This window comes from Mustela erminea, chromosome 3, assembly GCF_009829155.1.
Source record: "Mustela erminea isolate mMusErm1 chromosome 3, mMusErm1.Pri, whole genome shotgun sequence".
Classification (NCBI taxonomy): Eukaryota; Metazoa; Chordata; class Mammalia; order Carnivora; family Mustelidae; genus Mustela; species Mustela erminea.
In genome coordinates this window covers 39,570,096-39,595,723 of record NC_045616.1, presented here as the reverse complement: position 1 = coordinate 39,595,723, position 25,628 = coordinate 39,570,096, and the positions used below count along the sequence as shown (strand labels likewise).

General features: G+C 42.0%; 1 protein-coding gene and 1 long non-coding RNA gene across 3 annotated transcripts; both read left to right on the top strand.

The window, feature by feature from the left end:
• The first annotated feature begins 998 nt into the window (after positions 1-998).
• On the top strand, positions 999-19,961 carry MACIR (macrophage immunometabolism regulator). Of its 2 annotated transcripts, XM_032335607.1 has the most exons (4): positions 999-1,201; positions 9,079-9,168; positions 9,702-9,759; positions 17,202-19,961. In XM_032335607.1, the coding sequence occupies exon 4, from the start codon at positions 17,225-17,227 to the stop codon at positions 17,846-17,848; it is 624 nt and encodes a 207-aa protein (XP_032191498.1). In that variant the 5' UTR covers positions 999-1,201; positions 9,079-9,168; positions 9,702-9,759; positions 17,202-17,224; the 3' UTR covers positions 17,849-19,961. The 2 variants fall into 2 exon arrangements, with proteins under 2 accessions (XP_032191498.1, XP_032191497.1); XM_032335606.1 differs by lacking the exon at positions 9,702-9,759 and having other exon boundaries at positions 1,000-1,201.
• Positions 19,962-21,294: 1,333 nt separating this feature from the next.
• Positions 21,295-23,583, top strand: LOC116586075. The gene is made up of 2 exons (XR_004283882.1): positions 21,295-22,664; positions 22,695-23,583. It is a non-coding gene; the product is annotated as an uncharacterized LOC116586075 (long non-coding RNA).
• Positions 23,584-25,628: the final 2,045 nt, after the last annotated feature.

Genomic DNA, 25,628 nt, shown 5'->3' with positions numbered 1-25,628 from the left:
TAAATTTGTTCAAAGTTAACAGCAAACTCTCTTGGATTGAGACTGGAACATAAATTAGCAACATTTATAAACCTTTTTGTGGTTCTACTCTCTGGGTTCAGGCTCAGCTCAGGCACTAACTAGGTGTGTGACCTCGAGGAAGTTCAACTTTCTAACCCTTTAAACTGTGGATCACATCCTTAGAGAAGTGAGAGGTGTAAATTTGGAAATGCGTGTGAAAAGGCTTGGCACATCGTGAGAGGGAAAGAAATGTCATATTCTTATCGCCGAGTTTCTTGTTTGGCAGAGGTGGTTCGTATGGATTGAGAATAGAAAAGACTGATCAACTCTTTTTTAAATTTTTTTTAAAGATCTTATTTACTTATTTGACAGACAGAGATCACAAGTAGGCAGAGAGACAGGCAGAGAGAGAGAGAGAGGAGGAAGCAGGCTCCCTGCTGAGCAGAGAGCACGATGCGGGGCTCGATCCCAGGACCCCAAGACCATCACCTGAGCCGAAGGCAGAGGCCCTAACCCACTGCCCAGCCTGATCAATTCTTATAAGAATGGAAAAGATCCAGTCTGAGGATTCAAAAACAGTGAATCCAATCAGAATTTAAATCTGAATGCACTTCACCCCGCGGTTTTCAAGACTGACCCTATAATTTGTCATTTCATGGGCTCCCAGTTTCTCCACTTCTGCTCAGTGCTGAGTCCTTCAAGCAGAGACTCCCAAATGACAAACCTCACCCCACCACCTCACTGAGGGAACCTGAGTGGAACCAGGCCTGCGAGTCGGACCGAGCTCCTGAGTCGGAGTGCGGGCTGGGACCGGGAGGAGGTGTTAGGACTCCTCCTCCCCACCCTAGTCCGCAACTCCCCCGCCCCCGCCAACTACTTCAGGCCTCTTAGCGCCTTTCTGTCGCCGGCCCGCCCTTCCTCGGGGTGTCGGAGCGGGCGCAGGAGGCGGGCCCCGCGCTGACGGGCTCCGCCTCGGCAGCCAGAGGGAGGAGGGCGGGAAGGCGGGCGGGGGAGGAGGAGGAGGCGGGGACTACGCCGGGCGGTAGCTGGCGCCGAACGCGGTGGGAGAGGAGAGGGTACCCGGCTGGCTCGCCTGGCGGCCTCTGCCCGGATCTCGGCGCCGCAGCCCTGCGCCTCTCCCGCCCCTGTCTCCGGCTCCGCGGCCCGGGCACAGCGGAGGTGGCGGCGCCGTGGGCCACCGGTAGGTTGCACGGGGACGGCGGTTCCGCCTGCAACCTTTTGTGCTGTAGAAAAGGTGGTGGTGATGGGTGGGTGGTTTGGGGGGTGCCCCAGTCCCCGAGTCCCGGTGCCAGCCCCAGTCGCGGCACCGCCCCTTCCTCCCTGCCTCGTGTCGGGGCCGGGCGCGCGGTGTCCGCGCGGTGCTGGGGAACCCCGGGCGGGCGGGCCTCCGGGATAGGCGGCGGGTCGGCCCCAGGGGCCCCGGGCCTCGGCGGGCCGGTCCTTGGGCGCCAGAGCAGGAGGCTGGGGTCTGGTGAACTGGGTGGGGCCCTTGCGGGGTGCGGGGAGCCCGCGGCTGCTTGGCACAGGGGTGGGGCCGGAGACGCCGTGAGTGTGCAGCGCGTGTGAGTGTGCGGGGGCGTGCGCCCCCGTGTGCGCGCGGCGTGCGCTCGCCGGGGAGGTGCGGGGACTCGGCGAGCCGGAGCGCCTCTCCCGCGGTGCGGCGGTGCGGAAGTCGGGGCGCGCTGGCGCGCACGCTAGTTCCTCCGCCGGCGTGCCCGCACCGCGGGGCAGCTGGCCTCGGGGCCCCATTGAGAAGTAGCTCTTTCCCGGGCCTGCTGCGCCTCTGGCCGCACGCCCCGGCCGCGCGCCGGGTGCGACTGCCCCGGCCAGATAGCGCCTGGGGGCGAACCCTAACGGGCTTATCTCGTCGGCCCTCTTCTCTCGAGCCGCAATCCGGGGGGTGAGGCCGCTCTCCAGCCCGCAGCCCGCGCCCGTTGCGCTTCTGCCGGTGCGGCGGGGGCGGACGGACCGACCGTGCCCGGGGGCGCGCGTGTAGATTCGGGCCGAGTGCTGGCCAGAAGCGAAAGCGGCAGATTTGTCGCTGGGCATCTCCGCCCTCTCCCCACCTGTCGCGGGTGGACTTTGGGGCGGGTGGTAAGCAGAGGAAAGGGGTTTCCAGGCGGGCGGCAGTCACACGTTGAGCAGGCGGCCCCATTGTGAAGCTGCCAAACTCTCTCTAGTGGTGGAATCTGCAAATCTGCCAGCTAGGCGATGGGAACATGAAGGGAATGATGGCCCCGTTCCTTTCCGCTTGCAAATGTTCCACATCCTTAGGATCTTCCTGCTTCTCCGCCCGCAGCACTTTGCACTTGGGTGGGTTAGTTATCTGTGTCCAGCCAAGATGCTGAGAGGGCATGTGTATGATTGTAGTGCACAGGTAAAACTGGGGCTGGGAACTTTCTCACCATTTGAGGAAGAATAGAGACAGTAGCGTTTTATTGCATGCTCGCTACTCCTAGCTGAAAAGAGCAATTCTTGCACAACAATTCTGACGTTGCTGGAACGCTTTATTTTATGTTGTTTTTCTGAGATGAGCCACCCTACAATTTAGAGTTGTTAGTTGTTTTATGTATTTTTTTTTAGCCCTGTAGAGGAAGTTACACACTAAGAGAGATAGAAATGATCTCTTCGCAAAGTTTATCTTCTCAGTGATTTCAAAATACAGTATTGGTTATTATTGCAGAAGTTTTGGGTACTTTATATATTCAAGACCATGATTTATGCTTACACAATTATGTTTAATGAATTTTGCATAGATTTCGGTGTTTCTGTCATGTGGCTGTGTATGCATTATAAACAATAAAATGAGGATGAAATGTTAGGATTAATGAACCCGTAGAGCTCTTGATTTGATAAGAGCAGTGTATACAGTATGCTTCTGTCAACATTCTAGTTAATTAATTGCAGGTGAGACTGTTTAATAGTGACAACCCCAGGACAAAAGATATACAGGGTATTTATTGACCTTGCATCATGGTCAGTGAATTTGTTTCCTTTGTATAATTTTGTATCCTTTGGAGAGCTCTTGTACACCCTTTGAAGTATTTAGTGTGGTGGGAGTAATAAAACTTTATATACAGGGTTGAAATTTGCTTTGCTGTTGCTGATTTATATCCTTTGGGAGAAAAAAATCAGGTCTTTTCCTCCAGAGAGAACTCTTGATTCCGTCACCAGCCTATCAAAATAAGTTCCTGAGTTTAAGCTTTCATGTGGAAGGTTAACCAATTCCACCGTGTGCACCTGTCCCATTTTGGTTGTGCTTTCCTCAGAGACAGATTTCTTGTAAAGACTGCATGTAGATCTGCAGTTCCAGTTACCACCAGTCATATTTGTAGTGAAACCAGTTGTTTGGTTTTTTTTCCCCCCCTAAAAGTGAAGGGTGACTTTACATAATAGTGAGACAACATTGGTAATCTAACTTTAATTTCTACTAGCAGAAATAGAGGGAAAATGGATGCTGCACTTTCAGGGGGTTGCTATTAAAAGAACTGATAGTAGGAAGAGAAACACCTTTTTTTTTTTGGTCTTACTGAACTGATTATGGGTTGTCTTACCCCCTTGGTGAGGTTAATGATTTGTTTGTAAGGTCAGGGATGGTGGGTGGTTTCAGAAATGTCACACCCTGCTCAATAACTCTTCCTAAAATTGTTGATGATTTAGTTTTTATGAGTTACAAATGGAAAAATGAGATTGAAGTAATCTCTATGATGATCATGTAGAGTAGGGTAGGTACAGCTAAGCATTTTGTTCTTACTGTGTGTGTTATAACTTTAGCAGTTAAACCATTTTATTTCTGCTCAGGGTTCTGTTACTTGAGAGATGTTTTGGTCCTTGTCTTTTTTATTTTTAGAGTAATCTTTGAGACTAGGGGTTGCAAAATATTTTCATTAGTCTGAATACAACGTTTACCTATTTTTTTCACTTGCTTTTTTTTATGTTACTGATCTCTCCTTGAATAGCTACTCTGAGAAATATTGCCTGTTTTCATTTTTTTTCTATGTGTGTTGGATCTAGAATTAGAACCGATAACTTCTACTCTACCATTTTTTTTTTTGCCTAAAATTTATCTTGTTTTCTATAATATACTCTTTAATGATTAGTGGGATTTATTTACCAAAATTCACAAGGGCTATTTGCTGGCTTCTGTACTTATAACCATATGATTTGGAAGTGATAGATTTAAATTTCCTCTTCTTAAAAAAACAAAACAAAACAAAACAAAAAAAAACCCCTCTTTATAAAAGTAGACTCCATGATGGAGCCCAGCATAGGGCTTGAACCCACAACCTTGAGAACAATACCTGAGCTGAAATTAAGAGTCAGACCCTTGACTGACTGAGCCATCCAGGTGCCCCTAATTTTTATTTATTTATTTTTTCTTCCAAATTTTTATTTAAATTCTGGTTAGTTAACATGGTATAGTATTGGTTTCAGGAGTAGAATTTAGTAATTCATCACTTACATGTAACGCCCAGTGCTCAACATAACTGGTGTCTTCTTCACTACCCATCACCCATCTAGCCCATCCCCCACCACCGCCCTCTGTCAACCCTGTTTGTTCTCCATTATTTTTTTTTTTTCTTACTGCTATTTTATTAGTGGATCTGTGCTGAAATCTGATACTTATGGCTTTTTTGTACATAGGGATTTTGTGTGGGCTTGAACATTTCCCTGTAGCGCTTTCTGTACTGGGGGGAAAAATACTGCCTTCTCTGGGTTCCCAGTACCAATCAAGTTTACTATTCTATGTTTTAGATTTCCTTGTGTTTCCATGTCTATCTTTCGTTCTTGCCTTGTCTCCAGCTTCACTTTTTGTATTTGCCCCAGTGCCTGTATAATGCTGGGATATAATAAGACTCAAGAAATATTGTTTCGTGACAGAATGAGTGAATGAATAATTGAGCAGCTGAGTGGATACACCCAAATAAATACTCCTCAGATCTGTGTGGGAAGCCACCATGCAAGCAGAAGGGTCTTTTTTCCTTACTTCCCCCTCCCCAGTCTTTTAATTCCTTACCTTTTCATTGTTAAATATTATTTTTGAAAAGGATAACAGTATAATTGCCCAACAGGGACACTTTGGAGTGATAAAGGGGGTGCTATAAATAATTATGCTGCATTACTGGCTGTGAACTGAGACATATGGCCTCCATACTTTTGAAGGACATTCTTCTTTATTTACCTGTTTTGATATCTATCACCCTGCCTGAGAAATTTGACACACTTCCTAGTTAATGTTTGCAAACTTTCCTATTTGCAGAAGCTTCATTTGCAGTCATATGTGGGGTGTCTTTTGCTTAGTCACTCATGGCTTCCCTATCCAGAGGCCTGCGGGAAGACCTTGGCCATGCTGACTTTTTCCTATTTTCATTGCTTCCAGCATAATGTCACGGAGTTTTCTGCTCGTTTCAGCTGTTTGTAGCTGGAAGCATTATATATTCTAGCCTCTGCTCTATTTACTTCTGTCTGTTTTTCTGCACAGCATTTAGTATATCTTGTAAGCCTTTCACATGAGTTCTTTTCCTTCTTGCTGACTGTCTTGGACAGGAGATCTGTTGATACCTTGCCAAGACTTCATGGTCAAAGCATTGGCCAGAATCAGTTGCAAGTGTTAGGGACTTAGAGATTTTTAAAGTATTCTAAAAATGTTATTCAATCTAAAACTTTATTCTAGATTTAAAAGCAGGGGAACCTTAAAGTATTTGTCTACTCTTGCCCTGGAGTTAAAGTGGAAATTTAGGCAATGGTTGGTACTTTCATAGTAAACAAAGTATATTAATTCATCATCCCTATTCTGCCAGGGTCCGTGGGCTTTGGAGTCAGACTGGCAGGTGTTCAGATTCTTGTTCTGACTCTCAAATAGTGTATTACTTGGTCAAATACTTTAAAGTGGGGGTGGTATTTTCTCCTTGAAGTAGCTATAAATTGCTTATAGCTTTTGGCATAGAGAAGACGTTCAAAAATATTGGTTTCTTTTTTATTAAAAATCCAGTTCTTTGGGAACTTTCATATGACATTACACACCATCTTAATTGTTTCTACAGGACATGGGATAAAGCCCTTTCTTTAGTTTTTCTCCTTCTTCTTCTTTTTTTCAACTAGATTCCTTTATAGGCAATCTCTTCAAGAAGACACATTCTTATACTAGTGTCTGGTCTCGTCTTTTCATTCTTCTCTTCGTCATCATCTTCATTCTCTTCCTCTTAGTCCCTGGGCACAGATAGCAGGTGGTTATACACACAGAAATAAGCAGAGTCAGAAATGAGGAAAAAATGAGACAGGGAATGGAGCTCCTTCACCTTAGTTTCGCCTGGGTGGCTCCCTTTGACTCTGTGTTTGTATTCTATTTCTGGCTTGGCACTGCCCTAATAGGGATAATCAGTTACTACACTTTGTTTACTATGAAATTACCGACCATTTCCTAGACTTCCACATCAGCTCCCGGGCAAGAGTTGGAAAATTACTTTAAGGCTCTCTGTTTTCAAATCCAGCATGAAGTTTTAGGTTGATTTTTCTTTTGCTCTTGAAAAAACTGTTGGAAAATATATTTTTTCATGCATTTAAGAGCTTGAAAAGAAGCACGTATCACCAAATACGTGATACAAATTACATGATAGCTTGAATGAGATTTTACAGTGTTTTCTAAAACTAGTCTTTTTTTTTTTTCTTAAAGACTTTATTTATTTATTTGACAGAGAGTTCACAAGTAGGCAGAGAGAAAAGGGGGAAGCAAGCTCCCCACTGAGCAGAGAGTCTGATGTGGGGCTTGGTCCCAGGAACCTGAGCTGAAAGCAGAGGCTTAGCCCACTGAACCACCCAGATGCCCCTAAAACTAGTTTTTGTTTAGAATTAAAACACGTCCAGATTTTTCTTATGTTCCTGCTTTGTTTTCTATCTAAATTTCCGAAAGTCTAAATGAAATGGATCTCACTCTGTGATAGAGGTAGCCCTGAAAAATGAAGTGGAAATGTCTGTTTTTGGCCTCCAACCACATAACCAGCCAGGATTGCTTGATAACGGTTTTGTCCTCCCTTACGATTTATGCTTTTCAAGGATCTTGTGCGCTCCTCTCGGAGAAAGGGTCCAGGATTTAGATGGACTTTGTAGAGGACTCTGGTATGTGCCTCTCCATCCTCCCATTTTCAAGTTGGAAATAACACGAGAACTAGTAGCTAAAAGCACCTCCTTCCAATCACTTCGCAAGTGAGGCAATAAAGCTTTAAAATAAAGTGCCTCTCCACACATTTGAAATAGAATTCCATTTACAGAAATTAATTTACATTTTTCAGGAACATGGTTGTTGTGTAAAAAGCTGTCCATCCGGGCTTAGCACTGAGCAGAGGCCACATGTATAGAAAGCAAGGTCGGCGGGCCTCGGAGTCAGGCAAACTGGGGTTCAGTTCCTGCCTGACCCTCAGATAGCATTGCTTGATGGAACACTTTGCAAGGGGGATGGTACCACTCCCCGCCCCTGCAGAGTCGGGGTTAAGATGAAGCCACAGAATTGGCCCCTAGCTTTGGCATGCAGGAGGGGCTCAAGAAACAGGAGTTTCTTTGTAAATTTCCATCCCCACTAAAATCCATTTACTTGAATAAGAAATCAACTTGAACTTTGTAACAGTACTATTGGGGACATTTCCAAGAGGGGGTATATTAGGTTTAAAAAAATATATATATTATCAGGCAACAGTTACAGTTTGCCGCGTTACAGTTCACTTTATGTAAAAACCAGAGGCTTCCTGGTGGGCAAGAAGCAAGTCTTCCTCCTGCAGGAGTCTTGGTTCCCCAGTCTGGACCCAGTCTTCCGCAGAAGCAGTGTGAAAGGGAGCATCACGAAGCTGTTTCCTAAATCTAGAGGAGCTTCTCAGAATGACTGCTAGGTCTTGGTGCATTCACTCCTTCCAGTTTGCAAAGTTCAAGAGGCAGATCCCTTTAACTCAGTAAACGATGCATTTCCTTTGAAACTCTTCAGTAGTGGTAAGGAAAGTAGTAAGGTGACAAGTCCTTGCCTTCTCCCTTGCTGTTTGCTTTGGCTGTGAGGGCTTGTTTTCACTGCAGCCACTCTTGGGGGCCCTGTGCACCTGTGCTGGTGAAATGAATCCACTCAGCCCACTGGAGGCTCCCTGGCCCCAGGTTAGACAAAGCAACAGAAACCCAACCACCAAAGAAATCTTTACAGGTGGATGGGAATTTGGGGAGTTTTCTTGATCTCAAGAAATTCACCCAATTAACAAGGAACGTAGGAGATAAAGACAGATGCTTTTATACATTACCTCCTCAGGAAAGGGGAGAGGCCTAGAGGAGATGCTTGAAATCTTAAGCAATGTAGAAACTCTATAAAGAAGTGGTGTTCTCTTAAAAAAAAAAAAAGAAAGAATGAATGAAAACTGTTTTCCAAGGCCTTTCCAACCATTTGCCTCAGAGCGGTCTTATGAAGGATTTTTATTGTTGCTATTTTACGGCTATGATGAGTAGACAGCAAAAATTAATTGCATAATAATAACATCACACATTTCTAAAGGGCTTTACAACGTGCAGAACACGTTCCCCTGACTCCTCCTCAAAGCAGCTCTATGAGGGAGGAAGAATGGTATTGTCCTCATTTTCAATATTGCTCTTTATACAAGGTCAGGACACAAAGTTCTTAGCCAGGCCGTAAATAAGACCTGTTCTTTTAACGCCAGCCCAATCATCATTTTTTCGTAGGATACTGTGAATTTCTTTAGTACACGAAGAGTGCTAGGGTGATGGACCTAACATTTAACCCCCAAATTTTTGTGTCTGTATTTAGTCCACTTAGCTGCTCTTAGTCTTGAGGTAGAATTTCAGCAGCAGAATACAGAGGAATAAACATGATAAAATGGTTGAAGTTCAGTTTAGCTAAACAAAGTCAGTTTGCTTTAATAAAAGGAATTAATATTGCGTCCTCTATAACCTGTACCTGATATTAGTTACCTCCTGCTAGTTCTTCCTGTGTTGCAGTTAGCATTGTTCTAATTGCTTTGTAAGTTGTGTTACTTGTTAAATTAAAGGTTTATTTTTATATTCCATGTTTAGTATCTGGAGTAGAGCAGAAGAAATATTATGCCTGTGTTCCCTTGGGACTCATTGGACATTCTACAGTGACATCTTCTGGGATTTAGTCTGGTGAGTTATATTTTGCTTTTTCTTTTTGTTAACCCATTGTATGAACACATCATCATGTGTTTTAAGGACTACATAAACAGATGAATGTGAAATGTCGAGATATGATTGCAGGTATATATACTACAGTAATGAAATTTTTAATGATGGGAACTGAAATTATTGTTGCAGATTGCTAACTTTATTATCTTGAAGTGTTTGCCTTATTGATTGGGGTTTTTCCTTATTCCTGTGAGATAAAGGAGATTTTTGGAATAATACTTAAGAATAGAGTAGTTAAGAGGTAATTGCTCTGATTTCAGGGAAATTTTAGTAAAACATTAATCCCTAGAGATGGGCAAAATAATTTGCAAAAAGTTCTTGTTGTATATGGTCATACGTTATTAAAGAATGGCATACAGGTGACTGAAAGGAGCATCAGTTTCACTTGGTCATACAGAAGTTCACTGCAAGTGTGACCTTCTTTTTATTACACCATCAATTTAAACTTGCTAAAATTAACGCAGTGCTGTTGTCTTTTCATTGTCTTTTTTCAGTGCGTCGCCTTTGTATCTATGCCAATGCAGTTATCCATGTGACTCCATGTGTTTGAAGGTGAAAAGAATTTAATAATTATCTTTGTAGCTTCTTAGAATTTTAAAAAGTATACTAGTGTGAGTTCATTGGTGCTTTGATATCTCATTATACTTAGGCAAGATCTTTATAGGTCCTTGCTTTGAATTGGAGTGGTCAGAATCCTTGGGGGGGAAATACTCGGGGAAAAAAACTCTGGAAAAACTTCTGGTTTCATAATAAGTGATCTCCAAATTAACCATCAGCAGCAGAATGATTCAAAAAAATGATGGGGAAAACCAGACACTTTCATTTCATTAGTTAGATACAGTGTACCAGATTAATGACAATGCATTTTAAAACATTGGGAAAATGGAATCATTACTTTTAAGGTTTGAGGAAAAAAGCCAGGTGTTTGAAAACTCAAAGTACAAAATACTTAAGTGGCTGAGTTAACTCATCTAATTTAAATAAAACACAAAACTAGGAGTAGTGAGTGGAAGTTACAGGAATGTGTGTGTGGGTCTGTGTGTTTCTTTCTCTTCAGAGGCACATGTGTAGGTATGTATACATAATTGTGGATATAGTTATATATTAAATACAAGGACAGTCTAGCATAGTTGCAAAGGTGAAATGAACCAACAACTGAAGAGGTAATGAGTTACCTGTCATTGGAGGTGTTCAAACATAGACTGAACAACCATTAAGATGCCTTGTGATTCTGAGATCCAATAATTTGAAGAATTTTAAAATTAGGAAGATGTTCAAAAACTTGGAAGTGTGTGACAGGCTTCTTTTATTTTAATTTAATATTTTTTTTATTTTTTGAAGTCAGACTTCAAACTGAAGTATAATTTGTATATAGTAAAAATCACCCTTTTGTATAGTTTGATGAGTTTTGATAAATGTACCCAACTGTGGAATACCCATTACAGTCTATATATAGACTATTTTAATCACTCCTCGGCAAGGTTCCCTATGCCCCTATGTAGTTTTGTCCCCACCTCCCAACCTTGACCTTTTGCAGTTGTTGATTGATTTCTGTCCCTTTAGTTTTCCAGAATGTCATATAAGTAGAATCACACATATGTAGCATTTTCTATCTGCTGCTTTCACTCTTGTAATCTTAGTTTGCTCCTTTTTATTACTGAAATGTATTCCATAGTGTGGATGGGTCACTCTTTCTTTTTCCATTTCCCTGTTGATGGACGTTTGGATTGTTCTAGTTTTTGGTGATTATGAATAAAACTGTTAAAAGTATTCATGTTCAGATCTTTATGTGAATATATATTTTCATTTTCCCTGGGTAAATACCTACAGTAGTGTAGGTGGGTCTTTAAATAACATTTATTTAACTGTGTCAGAAATTGCCAAACTTTTTTCCAAAGGGCTGTATCTGATACAGGCTTCTAAGAAGCTGAAGTAGCTGGAGCAGTGTGTGCACACCAAGGGGCCCGATTCTCATTCAGCACAGATTTATTTTTATTTTATATCCAGTTTAAACACGTTTGATCAGCACTTGCTTTTTAAGCCTACAGTGGATTAGACCCAGTAAGCCAGAAGGCATTAGGGATAGGTTGTTACAATTTCAAGCAGCAGAAAATGTATCCACTAGTAGGACAGTAATGACTGATCTAAAACAAAGCAAAACAAAAAAGGCACGGACTTAGAGGAGTGAAATTCTTCTGTCTGATAAGTTCTGTGTGACAAGTTCCCAAACACGTCTGCAGAGTAGAATGTCTGGAGGGGTGCCTGGGTGGCTCAGTGGGTTGAAGCCTCTGCCTTCAGCCCTGGGTCATGATCCCAGGATCCTGGATTCGAGCCCTGCATCGGCCTCTCTGCTTAGCGGGGAGCCTGCTTCCTCCTCTCTCTCTCTCTCTCTCTCTCTCTCTCTCTGCCTGCCTCTTTGCCTACTTGTGATCTCTATCTGTCAAATAAATAAATAAAATCTTAAAAAAAAAAAAAAAAAGAAGGTCCTGGAGATCTTTTCGAAAAGTTCAGAGCCTAGGCTGTGCCCAATAGGACTTCAAACACAGACCTGAGGTAGAGCACAGGCATCATAGTTTTTGAAGCTCCTTGGATGCTCTTTGCATGTGTACAAGGTGAGGAACCGTGTCCCCCACACGTAGCATGATGAAGTTGCCAGTGTCAGGAAACCGGGACTGCCTATCCCGCCCTGGGCAAGCCCCTGCCTTCATGGCTTCAGTGTCCTCTTCCTCATGATCAGAAGCTCTGCATAGGTGAAATCCAAGATGATGCTGGCACCGAAACTAAGTGGTTCTAGATATTGCTAGACTGACAGTAGTCATGCTTGGGAGACTCCCATTTGCCAAGAGCCGGCTTTATTCCAAATGGATCATTTCTTGAAAAGGATTTTGTTCGCACGATGACATTTTTGTTCTATATATTTAGACAGTTATATATGTTTTCTCTTAAATGGAATTGCTGCGTGTTACTAAAAACGGTTCAAGCATATGGGATAATTTTTTTGATTACTGATGGTGACTTTTTTTTCTTTGATAAGCCTGATTAAAAAAAAAAATTCCCAGAATGCAGTACATTTCAAAAAGAATTCTTTGTAAGGCAATTGTGAAACTTCTCAGCTATTTTCAGAGCTGGTCTGAGGAGCTGAGGCACCTCGGTTATATTTTTTTAAATGCTCCTTGTGCCAGATGCTTGGGAAGTTGGACCTCTTGGGGAGTGTTTAGAGCTGAGCAGGTTTTACACCGATGATGGTCTTTTGAGTGCGCTCATCTCGGTGTACCAGGGTCCCCTACACATTTGTTTTATGTTGGACCTGTTGGCATTAGTTGCAGATGGAATTCATAATGGCATGCCATACCCATATTTTTAAAATAATGTGCTATGTACATTTTTCTAGCAGATACTGAGGTGCTACCTTGTCTAGCCTGGTTGAGTTTTGAATCCTTCCAGATTTCAAAGAAACACACTGGCCCCTATGAACACAGGTCTTTCACGTTTTGTAAGTCTATGTCAGTACCTTTGTTATGGATTAGACTGGGAAGGAATTTGATCCTGAAGACCCTTAGGTGGCGGTTAAAAAAAATCATATATGTTCCTGGAACTTGCTTAGGAGACTCAAGTTTTAAAAGTATTCATCAGCTACAAGTTGAGTTTCCTATTCTCTGTTGTATTTTTTGTTGTAGACTCTTCTACCAATAGAAATTTTGCTGCTTCTGTTATTACAATAACAACACTTTTCGGCTTTCTGTTTCCGGTTTTTATTTTTGCTTTAAACTGCATATGAAAAGCATTACTGGAATCAATAAAAGGTTGTCATTGCTCTGTGATTTCTAGTGCTCAGCAGTGCAGAAGGTAGCCTGGTGCCTAGTTTCCCGGTTCATGTTTATTCTTACTGGTGCAGTGGGAGTGGCTGCCTGTTGCACATACCTGTAGTATTTGTAAGAGTTCTTTGTAATCTTTTATCTTGGCAGTAGGCATTTATGAGGCACAGTTTATTTTAGGATAGGAAATAAAATGCTTCATCATGAATGGTTTGTTAAGGAATAATAAACCTATATGATAAAATATGAAGAATATTCTGATCACAGGTCATCTCCAGTTGTAGTCATGGTAGCCATGTTTCCTGATCACTGCTTTTATTAATTTCTCATTATTTATTTTTTACAGAGAGAGCAAGTGAGCAGGGTGGAGGGGATGTTGAGGGCAGAGGTGGAGAGAGTCTTAAGCAGACATCACACCCAGCATGGAGCCCGACTCGGGGCTTGGTCCCATGACCCTGAGATCATGACCTGAGCCAAAATCAAGAGTTGGTTGCTTAACTGACTGAGCCACCCATGCATCCCTGATACAGTGCTTTTAGTAAGAAATTTTACTGTGTGAAAAAGTATCTCCATCTTTAGTATCACTGCCTTTTTTGTTGTTGTTGTTGTTGAATTACGGAATTAGAAAGTAGCTCGACTTCTTTTTCAGATGTGTTCCTATATTACTTCTGCTCATTTAAGAGGTCACCTGGGGAAGTTGATCCTGTAACTACTCCCAGGGCCTTAGTCCAGTCTTTAAATCCAGTCAGGAAATTCTCAGCAATTTAATAGCATAAGTTTGCTTTCTGTGAGTCACATTGAAGAGTGGAGGGCATACTGCTTAGTCAGCATTTCACTTAGCTAAAAACAAAATATTTGCCAGTCCATGTTTTCTTTTCTGAAACGTGGCCGCCACCTAGCTTTCTCAGTGGTGCATGCTAAACGCTCTTTAGAAGGACAATTGATATGTAAGTAAAAAGTTTTTTTTTAAATCTAAGCAGTTTGCAAGAGTCAGGTTGTGCACCATGAATGTTCCTACATGAATATCAAGATCTGAAGAGGTTCTCATATGTTCAACAATACACTGAAGAAACCAACGAAACCATCTCACAGAGCTGTTTTGAGACTCTTACTGTTTGGAGCAGAAGTACTGATGTTTTTGTCGCTAAAACATGCGAGCACTTTTCCAGAATTTACAGTCGTTCATCAGAAGTTCAGTAGGTTGCAGTGATCTATGTAACATTTAAGACAAGTGTTCTTATGTTCCAGAACCGTGAGACTGTAATTTAGAAACCTGACGTAGTTGACCTTAGTTCCTAGGCCACATACCTGTTAGAGTGTATTGGAAGTGGTTGTGTCATTAAGTTGCTGCTTAAGTGGTGTCTTCTAACAGGGGATGTGTTGTTTACCTCAGCAAAAATGGCAGGTTTCTTACACCAGGCTGCTCGGTTGGAATTTCCAGAGCTCTTAGATCACATCGGTTTCTTTTGTTTGACCATCAGGGTGAAATCACTGTCTGTCAGGTATGTGCCTGAAGATCCTGTTAGGTAGTTTTGGCCAACCCGCGTGGTGGTTTTTACGATGTTATGGCTGCTGGAAACTGAAGCCGCAGTGTTACTCATCTCTTTGTATTGTCCTGGTAGCTGTTTCATGTCCCATCCAATCGTCACCTTTATAGATCACTTCACTCACTGTCTTCAGTTTTCTCCTTTTCTAGGTGCTGATTTTCTAGATAATACTTTCTGCCCTTTTCTCTCAAGCCTTTGCATCCTAACAAAGGTTTGTTCCTCTTCCCTTGCTTAGCAATTTTTATCCCTTAGAGGCACAGATGACTTTCAGCCTAGCCTCTGAATTATTGCCCGAACCCTGATGGGTGGAGTGTGGTTGCTTGGATTGGGGCAAGTTTGTAATGCACCGAATGAGAACACAGGAAGGTGGCTGGTGGTGGTGTGTGGACTGTCATGGACTCCCAGATTTGGAAGGGACCTAGACCAAGGGTGTCACCTCATGTGGACTGACTCCTTGAGTGCCATCACCTAGGTCATTCTTACATGGGGTACCCATTTGCGTGTGTACTCCGTTTCCTGCACAGCCCTGGTTCTTTGAGCCTCACCGGCCCTCCTCTCCTTGTCTTTCAGAATGGACTGTTAGAGATACACTTGCCGCCTGTAGCTCCCTGTCAGGTTCGGTAACTTGGAGGCCTTAGATCTGACCTCCTGGGCTCCTTCTGGGTATCTAGAATTAGTGAGAAAGGAAGTATTAGATTAGTATGTCCTTTGGCTTAGAGGAAACATTTGTTTATTCAGTATAAGGTTTGACAAAGCTCAGGCCCTCTGAAGTGTATCAGATAAGAAATCTTCAGGTTTCTGTATGCTTATCAAAGTAGCTGATAGTCCTCCTAACAGAGAAATAAATTACACAATCAAATAAAAATTTACTTTTTACATTATACAATAAAGCCAATTACTTTAGATCTGAAAGGGTTGAGGGGGCTACAGTATTTTGATTAAATTTGGAACTACATAGACTAAAGTTTAGAGCAAAAAATAAGTAAAAGCTCTGTGGATCCCTTTGACATTTGCTCTATCCCAGGACTCAGTTTTCAGCTGTGTTCTAGATGTCGGTGTAGTGAGGATAGGACGGTGTCTGGGGACTTCTTCATAGTCTTGGTTTATTTCCTCATAAAGGAAAGAATAGCATGCAAGTGAGGGAATAAGGCTTTTTTTTTTTAAAGCTTTAGAATTGCTTGGATTTCAAATGAATACCCAAACGTTGGGAAATGCTTCAACCAGGAAAAGGTGATTTGTTTCACAAAAGCATTTATAAGGATCATTTAATATAACAGTCTCTTCCAATAAATTTTTCATCTTAAAATTAGTTACTATTTGACATCATTTTGGTTGGCAACCTGAGATACTTAAAAAATTGTGTTTTCTACTCCATACTGATGATCAAGTAGAAATAAAGTTTCTCTGAAAAGACACTGACACTCAGTTTCCCTTAGTACTTTTTTTATTTTCCAAAATTTGACTTATCTGCAGCTTCCTAGAAACCTGGCCATTTTTTGTGGTACTTCTTGTCAGTGGGGTTTTCCAAAATATATAGTGTCATCATCATGATGAATAATATCAGCATTCATTGAGAATTATTCTGCCATTTATTAAACTATCCAAAAGTGCAGGATCTTAAGTATTGTAAAATAAAGTAATGTAAAAATCAGTGGCCTATTTTCTCGAATAGAGTGCATCTGATATTTTATATATGCTTAATACTAAAAGTGACCTGATTTATTGGATTTAGGGTTTCTTTTTAAACTTAGGAAATGGTTTGCTGTAAATAATTCACTGGGGACATGGGAGGAAGAACATTTGCAACATTTGGGGAACTTAAGACTGACACCTCCATACCTTCAAAACATTTCTTTAGGCCTGTGTTGGAACCTTTGCAGAAATCGATCCGTTTTCATCTTTCATTATACGCCCCTTAAACATGTTTGGAAAAAAAAAAAAAAAAAAGGCGTAGGTGTGAAGAGCTCAGCGCTTATTTTAAATTAAATGATGGAAAATGTAAAGATGCCAATTTTCAAGTTGGGAGCCCTTGGTGGATTCTTGTGGCGCCGTGTAGGATATTTTTATTTGCCTCATGTTGAGATCTGTACTTGATTTGCTTACTACCACATCAAGAAATAAAGCTTGCGTGATTGAACGGAGTGCCTCCTGTAGGGAAGGACTATTTTCTGTTTTCTTCTCTATCTGAACCTTTTAGTCGTCCTCCAGACTTTAAGCTGCCTCCACGTTTGTGAAGGTAGAGAAGTCATAGTCCTTTTTTTTTTTTTTAAGATTTTTATTTATTTCTTTGACACACAGAGAGAGATCACAAGTAGGCAGAGAGGCAGTCAGAGAAAGAGGAGGAAGCAGGCTCCCTGTGATGCGGGACTATGGCATCCCAGGACCCTGAGATCATGACCTGATCCGAAAGCAGAGGGCTTAACCCACTGCGCCACCCAGGCACCCAGAAGTCATAGTCATTTTAATGCCTGCTCTGGAGTGCGTTATAGACACAGATAAACGTCTGGCAGCTGGACAGTGGCCGCCTTTCGGGCCGGTGTTATTTCATGCTCCCCGAGCCGTCTAAACCGCTCCAGCTTGGCCCGAGGGTCTGTGCACGACGCCGTTACGATCTGAGTCTGTTTGCTTTCAGGAGTGTGCCGCCTGGTGCCTACCATGGAAGTCGATGTCAACGGAGAGTCCAGAAGCACCCTGGCCACGCTGCCCCTGCCGGTGGCCGAGGCGAGCTCCCCCGGCAAGGCCGAAGCGGAGAAGCCCCGCTGCTCCAGCACGCCGTGCTCGCCCATGCGCCGGACTGTGTCGGGCTACCAGATTCTGCACATGGACTCCAACTACTTGGTTGGCTTCACCACTGGCGAGGAACTCCTGAAGTTAGCCCAGAAGTGCACGGGAGGTGAAGAGGGTAAGGGAGAAGCTGTGCCTTCCTTGCGCTCCAAGCAGCTGGACGCAGGACTCGCGCGTTCCTCCCGTTTGTACAAAACCCGAAGTCGGTACTACCAGCCCTACGAGATCCCGGCGGTGAACGGCAGGAGGCGAAGGCGGATGCCCAGCTCAGGAGACAAGTGCACTAAATCTTTACCTTACGAACCTTACAAGGCCCTCCACGGGCCTCTGCCTCTTTGTCTTCTTAAAGGTAAGAGGGCTCACTCCAAATCTCTGGACTACCTCAATCTAGATAAAATGAGCATCAAGGAGCCAGCGGACACAGAAGTGCTCCAGTACCAGCTCCAGCACCTCACCCTCCGAGGGGACCGTGTGTTTGCCAGGAATAACACATGAGCCAGGGGCAGAGAGTACCGACCAGTGTAGGTCAGCGTCCGCTTGGCTGGGAAAACCCACTGTCGTTCTCTGTACAGGACTCCTTCACATTATAGATGGTTATATCAGCTCAGTGTTCCTGGAACCTAAAAATTGTCTGGATCAAAATTTGAATACAGGAATGAAATCACAGGTACTTGGGGGGAAATCGTTCTAGAGCACGCCACTGCAAAGAAAACAGAATGTCGGCCATTAGTTTGAATAGCTTTTTAGCTAGGGGGAAAAAGGCTGTGGTCAGTAATGCCATCTTTATGATTCTGACACTCAAATTGGGAATGTTATCTGCTTGGTTATTGCTGACTTGGTATGATTCATTAGAAAATTATATCTTTAAGTACTCAAGTACTTCTTTAATCTCTGTATTTTACTATACGATGTATGTAATGATTTGTTTTATGAAATTTAGAACTTGAACATTGCTGAATTGGACCACTTTTTATTTTTAAATATTGAGTTTAAATATTTTATAACTGGTTTTGCACTGAAAAATTTAACATTTCAGATTGACAACAGAATAATCTGTCTTCACTTGCCTCAATAATACTGTTGAGCAGTGGATTTTTTTATTTCCGCATGGAAAGTTATGGATCTCTATGGCTGTAAAATATTTCTTTATAGCATTATTAAAGTGTGTCTTAATACAATTAAATTTGGGATACAAAGTATTTATTTTACAATGGGTGGGGGGAAGCTTTTCCAGAAAGTTTCCAATATGAAGTTTTCATAAGTTAAAAAAAAGTTTCCTTAGTGCTTACTTTCTAAGTTAAAAATTCATCTGGAACTTTAAAATAGAGAGGATTCTTTTAATTACGGATGATAGGCATAATACTGTTTGCATCTGAATGTTCTGTAAGTGAATGAAACTTTTAGTAGAAGGACTCATGATTTCTACTATCGAATGCTTAAACTAAGTATGGAGTGAGACCATTCAGCATGGCATCCGGGTTATTCTAGTTTTAGTTCTGTGCAGCTCAAGCGCTCGTTGAAATTCCAGTTTCTAGGATTAGTGTGGGAGCCTAAAGTGCTTCTGCAGTTTTAATGGGTTAATCCTGGATTACTTAACAATTTGTGTCAATTGCACTGGTTTAATTTGTTGCTAAAGTAATAACGCCCTGGCTTTAGTAACAAATACAGCTCAACTATTCTTGAATATATTTTGAGAAAAATGTATGTAACTTAACTTTTGTAAAAGTTTCTATTTCTTTTTTTTTCTTTTTTGACTCTTGAAGGTGCAATTTATTACCGAATTGGCATTTCTGGCAGCGTAGAACTGCTTATTTTAAATTTTAGTTTGGGGGCTGTGAGTTTCTTAGGTGTTAGCAGTCTTGCTTATAAAATAAGAACACCTTTTATTAACGAGTGGGTCATTCTTGGCGCAGATATGACTTTCCTTTAACCAGAATGAATGGCAAACTCTGTTTAGAGCAGAATAAGTATCAGAAAACCCTAGGAACGCTTACTCAACATTTATTAGACTTTCACTGAGGCAAACCGTGTGAAAGCGCCTTGGGGAAGTTGACCCCTCTCTTACTGAATTGATCAGATTTCTTGGTGGGCTGGAAATTTTCAGCTGTTGTATATTTTAAAGTAAATTGCACCTTTGTAACATAATTGTATTGACGAATGATCACTAAGATTAACTATCTATACAGTCATTAGTTTGACAAGAAATAGAATCCTGTCAGATGCCAAAGAGTTGGGATTTTTACGTTTAATGATTAAACACCGTTATTTATTGATGATTTACCCTGTGGAACTGTATTATTTCTAACTATGAAATAAAAGGGTGATGTAAACACACATCGTTGTGTGGTGCTTTAAATAAGGTCCATCATCTACAGGCTAGTTACTGTTCAGGAATTGTGCCTAAAGACTTATTTTTAGGCCCCATTTTTGTAAAAAAAAAAATAATTATTATTTTGGTGCTCATTTGCATTTTAGGGTAAAGGATATATTCATGGCAATGGTATGTATTCAGTCCATGAGGAAACACGGCTGTGTACCTATGAGATCTGTCCCCTGCCCATGCACCTAAGTACTTTGTTGAGCTAAATAAAAATGTGTAGCTCTTATGTTTTGTTTTGTTTTTACTTAAAGACAAGTGAACCTCAGTGGGGAAAATGAAGGGGTTGAAAGTTTGAGATATGTCACGTGAGCAATGATCTGGTTGGTAAAGAGAAATAGTTTTGAGTTTGGTTTCCTAGAAAGTGAGTTCTGAAACTGGGTCTGTAGTTCACAAAGTGTGTTTGGAGAGCTCCTTCTTTCAACCTTGCTTTCTCCGCACTCCGTGATCTTGTTGTGCTCCTATAGTAAGTAGTAGCTCATGGAAAAAAAAAAAAAAAAAGATTGGCTTGGATCTCTTTTCACTGGAGGAAAAAGAAATCCCCTTCTTCAGACTTTTGACATGGTTTATACTTTTGTACTCTTCCCCTACCATTTTTTTTTTTTAAGATTTTATTTATTTATTTGACACTTAGAGATCACAAGTAGACAGAGAGGCAGGCAGAGAGAGAGGAGGAAGCAGGCTCCCCACTGAGCAGAGAGCACGATGCAAGGCTTGATCCCAGGACCCTGGGATCATGACCTGAGCAAAACGCAGAGGCTTAACCCACTGAGACACCCAGGCGCCCCTCCCCCCACCTTTTTATTCAATTTAATATTTCATACTAAACAGGGCACACTTGCCCAGAAGACACTTGATGCTATCTATCCTACAGTGCCTGACTTTCAATAAATGGCAGCACCACCACACTTCATATATATGAATATATACATATATATTTTCATTTCTTTTTTCTTTTTTGCAAAAATACCATGTTTTTGAGGCTCTGTTGATGTTTCAAGTGGCAATAGGATTTCCCTCTTCTGCCAGTCTGAGGTGAGCTGTGTTTGCGTCTCTGACTTCCCCTTGGCTGTGTTTGCTCCTCTGATCTCAGGGCTCCTGGAGTCAGCAGTCAGGGAGGAAAAGACAGTGGGGGATGGATTGAAATGTAAACTGGTACAGACCTTGCAGACTCTGGCTCAGCGAGGCTCCTGTTCCAGGCTGTTGCCTTATGTCATGTGATGCCCGTGTGTGTGCCTTTTTCCTTCCCTGAGATAAGTAATTTAAATGATTTCAGTATTTGGGATTTGGGAAGCTTTTATAAGATTGTAAGTTAACTTACAAAGACAAACTGGCCTTTCAATAAAAAAGAATCTTTATTGAATTCTTTATTTTATTTTATTTATTTATTTGACAGAGAGAGATCACAAGTAGGCAGAGAGGCAGGCAGAGAGAGAGAGAGGAGGAAACAGGCTCCCTGCTGAGCAGAGAGCCCAATGCGGGACTCGATCCCAGGACCCTGAGATCATGACCTGAGCCGAAGGCAGCGGCTTAACCCACTGAGCCACCCAGGCGCCCTCTTTATTGAATTCTTGAGAAAAGCAACCTATTTTTACTTATTTTCTTACTCTATAACATACTTTTTTTAAAAAATAATTTTGGAAAGACTTTATATTTCATTATAACTGTTGAAAACATTTTAAAGGAACTTTTAAATGACCTTGGCCTAAGTGGTTTGGTCTCAGAGAAAGTGGGAGGAGAGGCTGTCTACCAGTTCATAAGTGGCATAAATGCTTTGGAAGGGTTGGGGCGGAGAGCGCAAGGATGCATGTTGCCGTAATGCAGAGGAAACAGCAAGTATTAAGCAAAATTGCCTTTTTAAACAATAGAATTTGATTAGGGAAGTGCAAATTGATGAAGATTCCCTTAGAAATATAATAAATTCGATTATAAAGCTAGAAGTAGAGATTGCCTGTGCTCCATGTGCTTTGCTTACTAATAATGCTGCTTTAGATAAGAATTATGAAATGGATTCTTTGATATTTTATATTACAAAAAAAAAATTAAGGATTTTTCTGGCTGAGGGGAACACGATCCGGAACAAATCAAAAGAAGAATGGGTTTGATTTGTTATTTTGAGTTTGCTGAGCCCCTAGGACATATCTGGGCTCCTGTTGGGGGTGATTGTTAAGTTTGTATTCTCACCATTGTGAAGCAACTTTGTGCAAGGTTTCATCAGATGATTTCAGAGGAGAAGCTGGAAACCAAATCTCCTGATGCTGTACCCCTGATCTCAGGGTAGTCTTTGATGTCCAGATTTATGGGAGAGCACCGGATGAGGAAAGAGCTCTTTAAACAGAAGAATGCAGCATCTCCTAGAATGAAAGCGAGTGGCTGCACTGTCCGTGGGATCCTTAAGTGATCCCGGCTGGTGTCGCTTCTGGAATGAAGAGCTTTGATGCTTTTGCTTTTGTGGAAAAGCTAGCGGCAAGAGGAGGGAACGCTGGGTCCATCGCATTGACCTTCAAGTCTGATTCTTCACCAAAACTTTTTTATATAAAAGGATGCATAGAAATAGATATCTGGAAGACTTTGAATCCTCTCCGTCCGTGGCTTAACACTTCGGTTAGGAAAGGAACCGAGGCAGGAAGCAGTTTCTGAAAGTCCTGAAATGGAGATTTTGGCTCTGTGATTGGGGCTGGGATGGCCAGTACTGAGCCCACACAGCGCATGCTCCTCCCCTGCACCCGCGGTCTCTGTCCCGAATCCCTCAGAGGTCCAGGCGTGGTCTCCTTATCTTTCTTAACCGAGCACTATAGGCAGCTGCTACTGAATTGATCAGAATTCGGTAGGAGGTAAAACCTGTTTGTTTACCACATCCCCATACCCACTACAGTAGATTCTAATGGGAACTGAAAAAACGGTCTGGATTTTTTGAGTAGGCGGCTGTTCTTGGTCCTGTCTCCTAACCAGAGACCGCAGGAGAACCGCCCATTGGTCCTGTCTCCTAACCAGAGACCGCAGGAGAACCGCCCATCCCCATTACCATCACCCTTAGGGCTTCTCCTGAGCACATGCTGGCACTCTGCTTTCACCTCCAAGGACTTGACTCTTATTGGGAGAGGAGAAGGGGAAGGCAGCCTGAGATGCATGCCAAGTGCAGTGTGTTGAATAAATAGCGATTTAAGGAAGAGGAGCTGCAATCCTATGGGACTGAGATCTGGGAATGAACTATCTTGTTCAGTAGCAGGGCCAACTTATTTTGAATATGTTCATCTCGTTGCTGATGTGTTTAGAAGGTTAAAAAAAAAAAAAGCCTTCATAGGGAAGTCTGGGGAAGGCAAAAGCTTAAAATAATTGAATCTAAGAAGTATCATGGCATGGCAATAATGTTCGCTGGTTATCTACAGCCTTCTCCTCGGTTACCGACCTGTGTTCTAGAAGAGAAGCATTAAGGTAGATGGTCGTTCACTGAAATATTGGAATTGGGCTCAGGGCAAGTGAGAGCTATGAGGGAATAAGTAAATGGATGTTTTAGTGATCTCTTTGCCCTTGTCCTGCTCTTCCTGCTGGGGTGGGGTGGGCTGAGGATGATAGAAGGTTTTCTCTAATGATTTAGGGTCAGGGATATATTGAAAAGTGTGAATTCTTGACATAATTTGCGTGAGAAATTGAACTATAGGGGAAGTGTTTTGTGCAAGGAGATTCCTCATATGGATTATCTTTTAAAACAGCTAACTAGAATCCTGCATTATGTGGTAGATTTCTGTATTATACTTTCCAATATTTATAAAGTGTGGGTTTTGTTACTCTCAATGTTTCACATACAGTTTTGGTGTCATGCTCCTATAATAAATTACTAAAGTTAAAAAGAAAATTTCTAGGATTGAATATTATTCTGTGTCTGTGGTAGGTCACATAAAGGGACTCAGTGGTAGCTCACAAAGATATTCCATAAACATGACAAATGGCCTTTTTTTTTTTTTTAGGGGAAAAGGACATACTGTATTACATTTGACATAACACTGTCTAGCTACACCCCACCCTGAAATTCATTTTTTAAGTGTTTGCTGGATCAAGCCGTCCAAATGAAATGGATGGGGATTTTTTTTCTTCAGAAAAATTTTAAAAATTAATTAAATTAATTAATTAAAAAATTAAGAAAGATTAAAAAATCTTTCCTTGTTTTTGAGGAACATTTTGGTGCTCGCTTCAGCAACACATATATGAAATTAGAATGATATTGAGGAATGGTTTGACGAGAATAGAGATGCCAGAGAATAAACAGTTGAAAGGCTAACTTTCCCCACTGGGCCAGGCCACTTTGTACAGAAACCATAACAAATGCTGGAAATGACAATCGATCCTAATTTGTGAAGAGAAGAGTTGTAAGAGCCACCTCTGCTGGATTTAGTGTGACCGCCAATGAGAGGAGGTTCCTTTGTATGTTGACAACCAAAGGTACTGGTCTTGGGAGGCTATAGACAAAATGCAAATCCTGGTTTGAAACAGAACCACCAAGACCTAGCTATGATAATTTATCTGTAGGAGTCAATGCTTCTTCAGGTTCCTGGATTCAACGTTTAGTTATTTATCCACAAAATATTACTGTGATATAGTCCATGTCAGGCACAGTGATTAGTCGTGAGAATGCAAGACGGTCAATCCCAGAAAGCCATAGTCAAGAACAAACACTCGCATTTTAAAGTGAGTGCTTCTAATAAAAAAAAATTTCAGATCTTTTGAGCATGCAGAGGAGAAAGTTCCTGATTCCACCGTAAGTGTGGGGAAAGCTTCACAGGGAAGCTCTGCTTGGGTGCGGAGGGTGAAGAGGGTTTTGCCAGGGGAGAATTTCTGCGTGGGAATATAAAACTGGAAAAGGCCTTGAGATTCATCTGTTCTGCTTCTTCTACTATCTAAACCAACCTGGACAGAAGTATGTCATGTATCTTTCTAAAAATGTCTAGGAACGGGAATCATATTGAGTCACTAGTGTATTTGGCCCAAGTTTTCCATTGAGGAGTTGAGCGGTGAAATTTCAAGTCGTGGTACTTGAACTGCCAAACCGAATTTTAGTCAGCATTTCTCCTAATCCAGCCAATTTTTACCTTAAAGTAACTACCCCAGCCCCACTGACCCCAACTTTTGTGGGTCTCTGGTGGTCCAGAGTTTTCAGATATTCTTTGCATATGTGTCGGGAAGAGGAGTACGTTTTGGGGTACCAAGTAGCCAGTTTCAGACTCTCTTTGAGAGCACAGCCAGAAACACAGGGCCCCCGGGAAAAAGTCCAGGATGCTCCCAATTAACAGAGTCGATCCAGCGAGAGGAGTGGGGAGGGAATCTGGCTTTCCCTGTCTCCGCTGCTCTTGATCAGGGCGGAACAGCACACCCTGCTCTGCAGGCTCCAAAACTCAGTCTTCACAAGTTCATTGTTAAGGTGAGAGGACCTTGTTTGGGGAAACAGTGCTGGTTAGACTCTGAGGTTTGGGACTACTGTTATTTGAAGCTTACCCTGGGCCTGGGGTGTCTGAGCACTGGAACCGCTCCCAGAATTCTGTCCTGCAGGCCTCTTTCTAGGACTGCGTGCTGGAGGAGAAGGGAGGAGCAGGTGGAAATATCTGAGCGGCTGTTTTTTTTAAATGAAGGTAATGTTTAATAGCCAACCATTTATTTCTCTGTTCCCCTCTCTTTGCTTTAAGGAGCCAGCCAAAAATAAAATATTGAAAGAGCTAAAATACTGGCCTTTCGCATCATGTCTTAGAGTTGTGATCATTGTGCTTTTGTGGTTTTAAGAATACCCACCCTGGCTGTGCCACTTATTTGTAGGAAACAACTGATCACGACATATAGTTTCATTTCATTTTTATAAAATAAGAAAAGTGATTTCTACTTTATAGTTCTTGAGAGAATCAGACATAC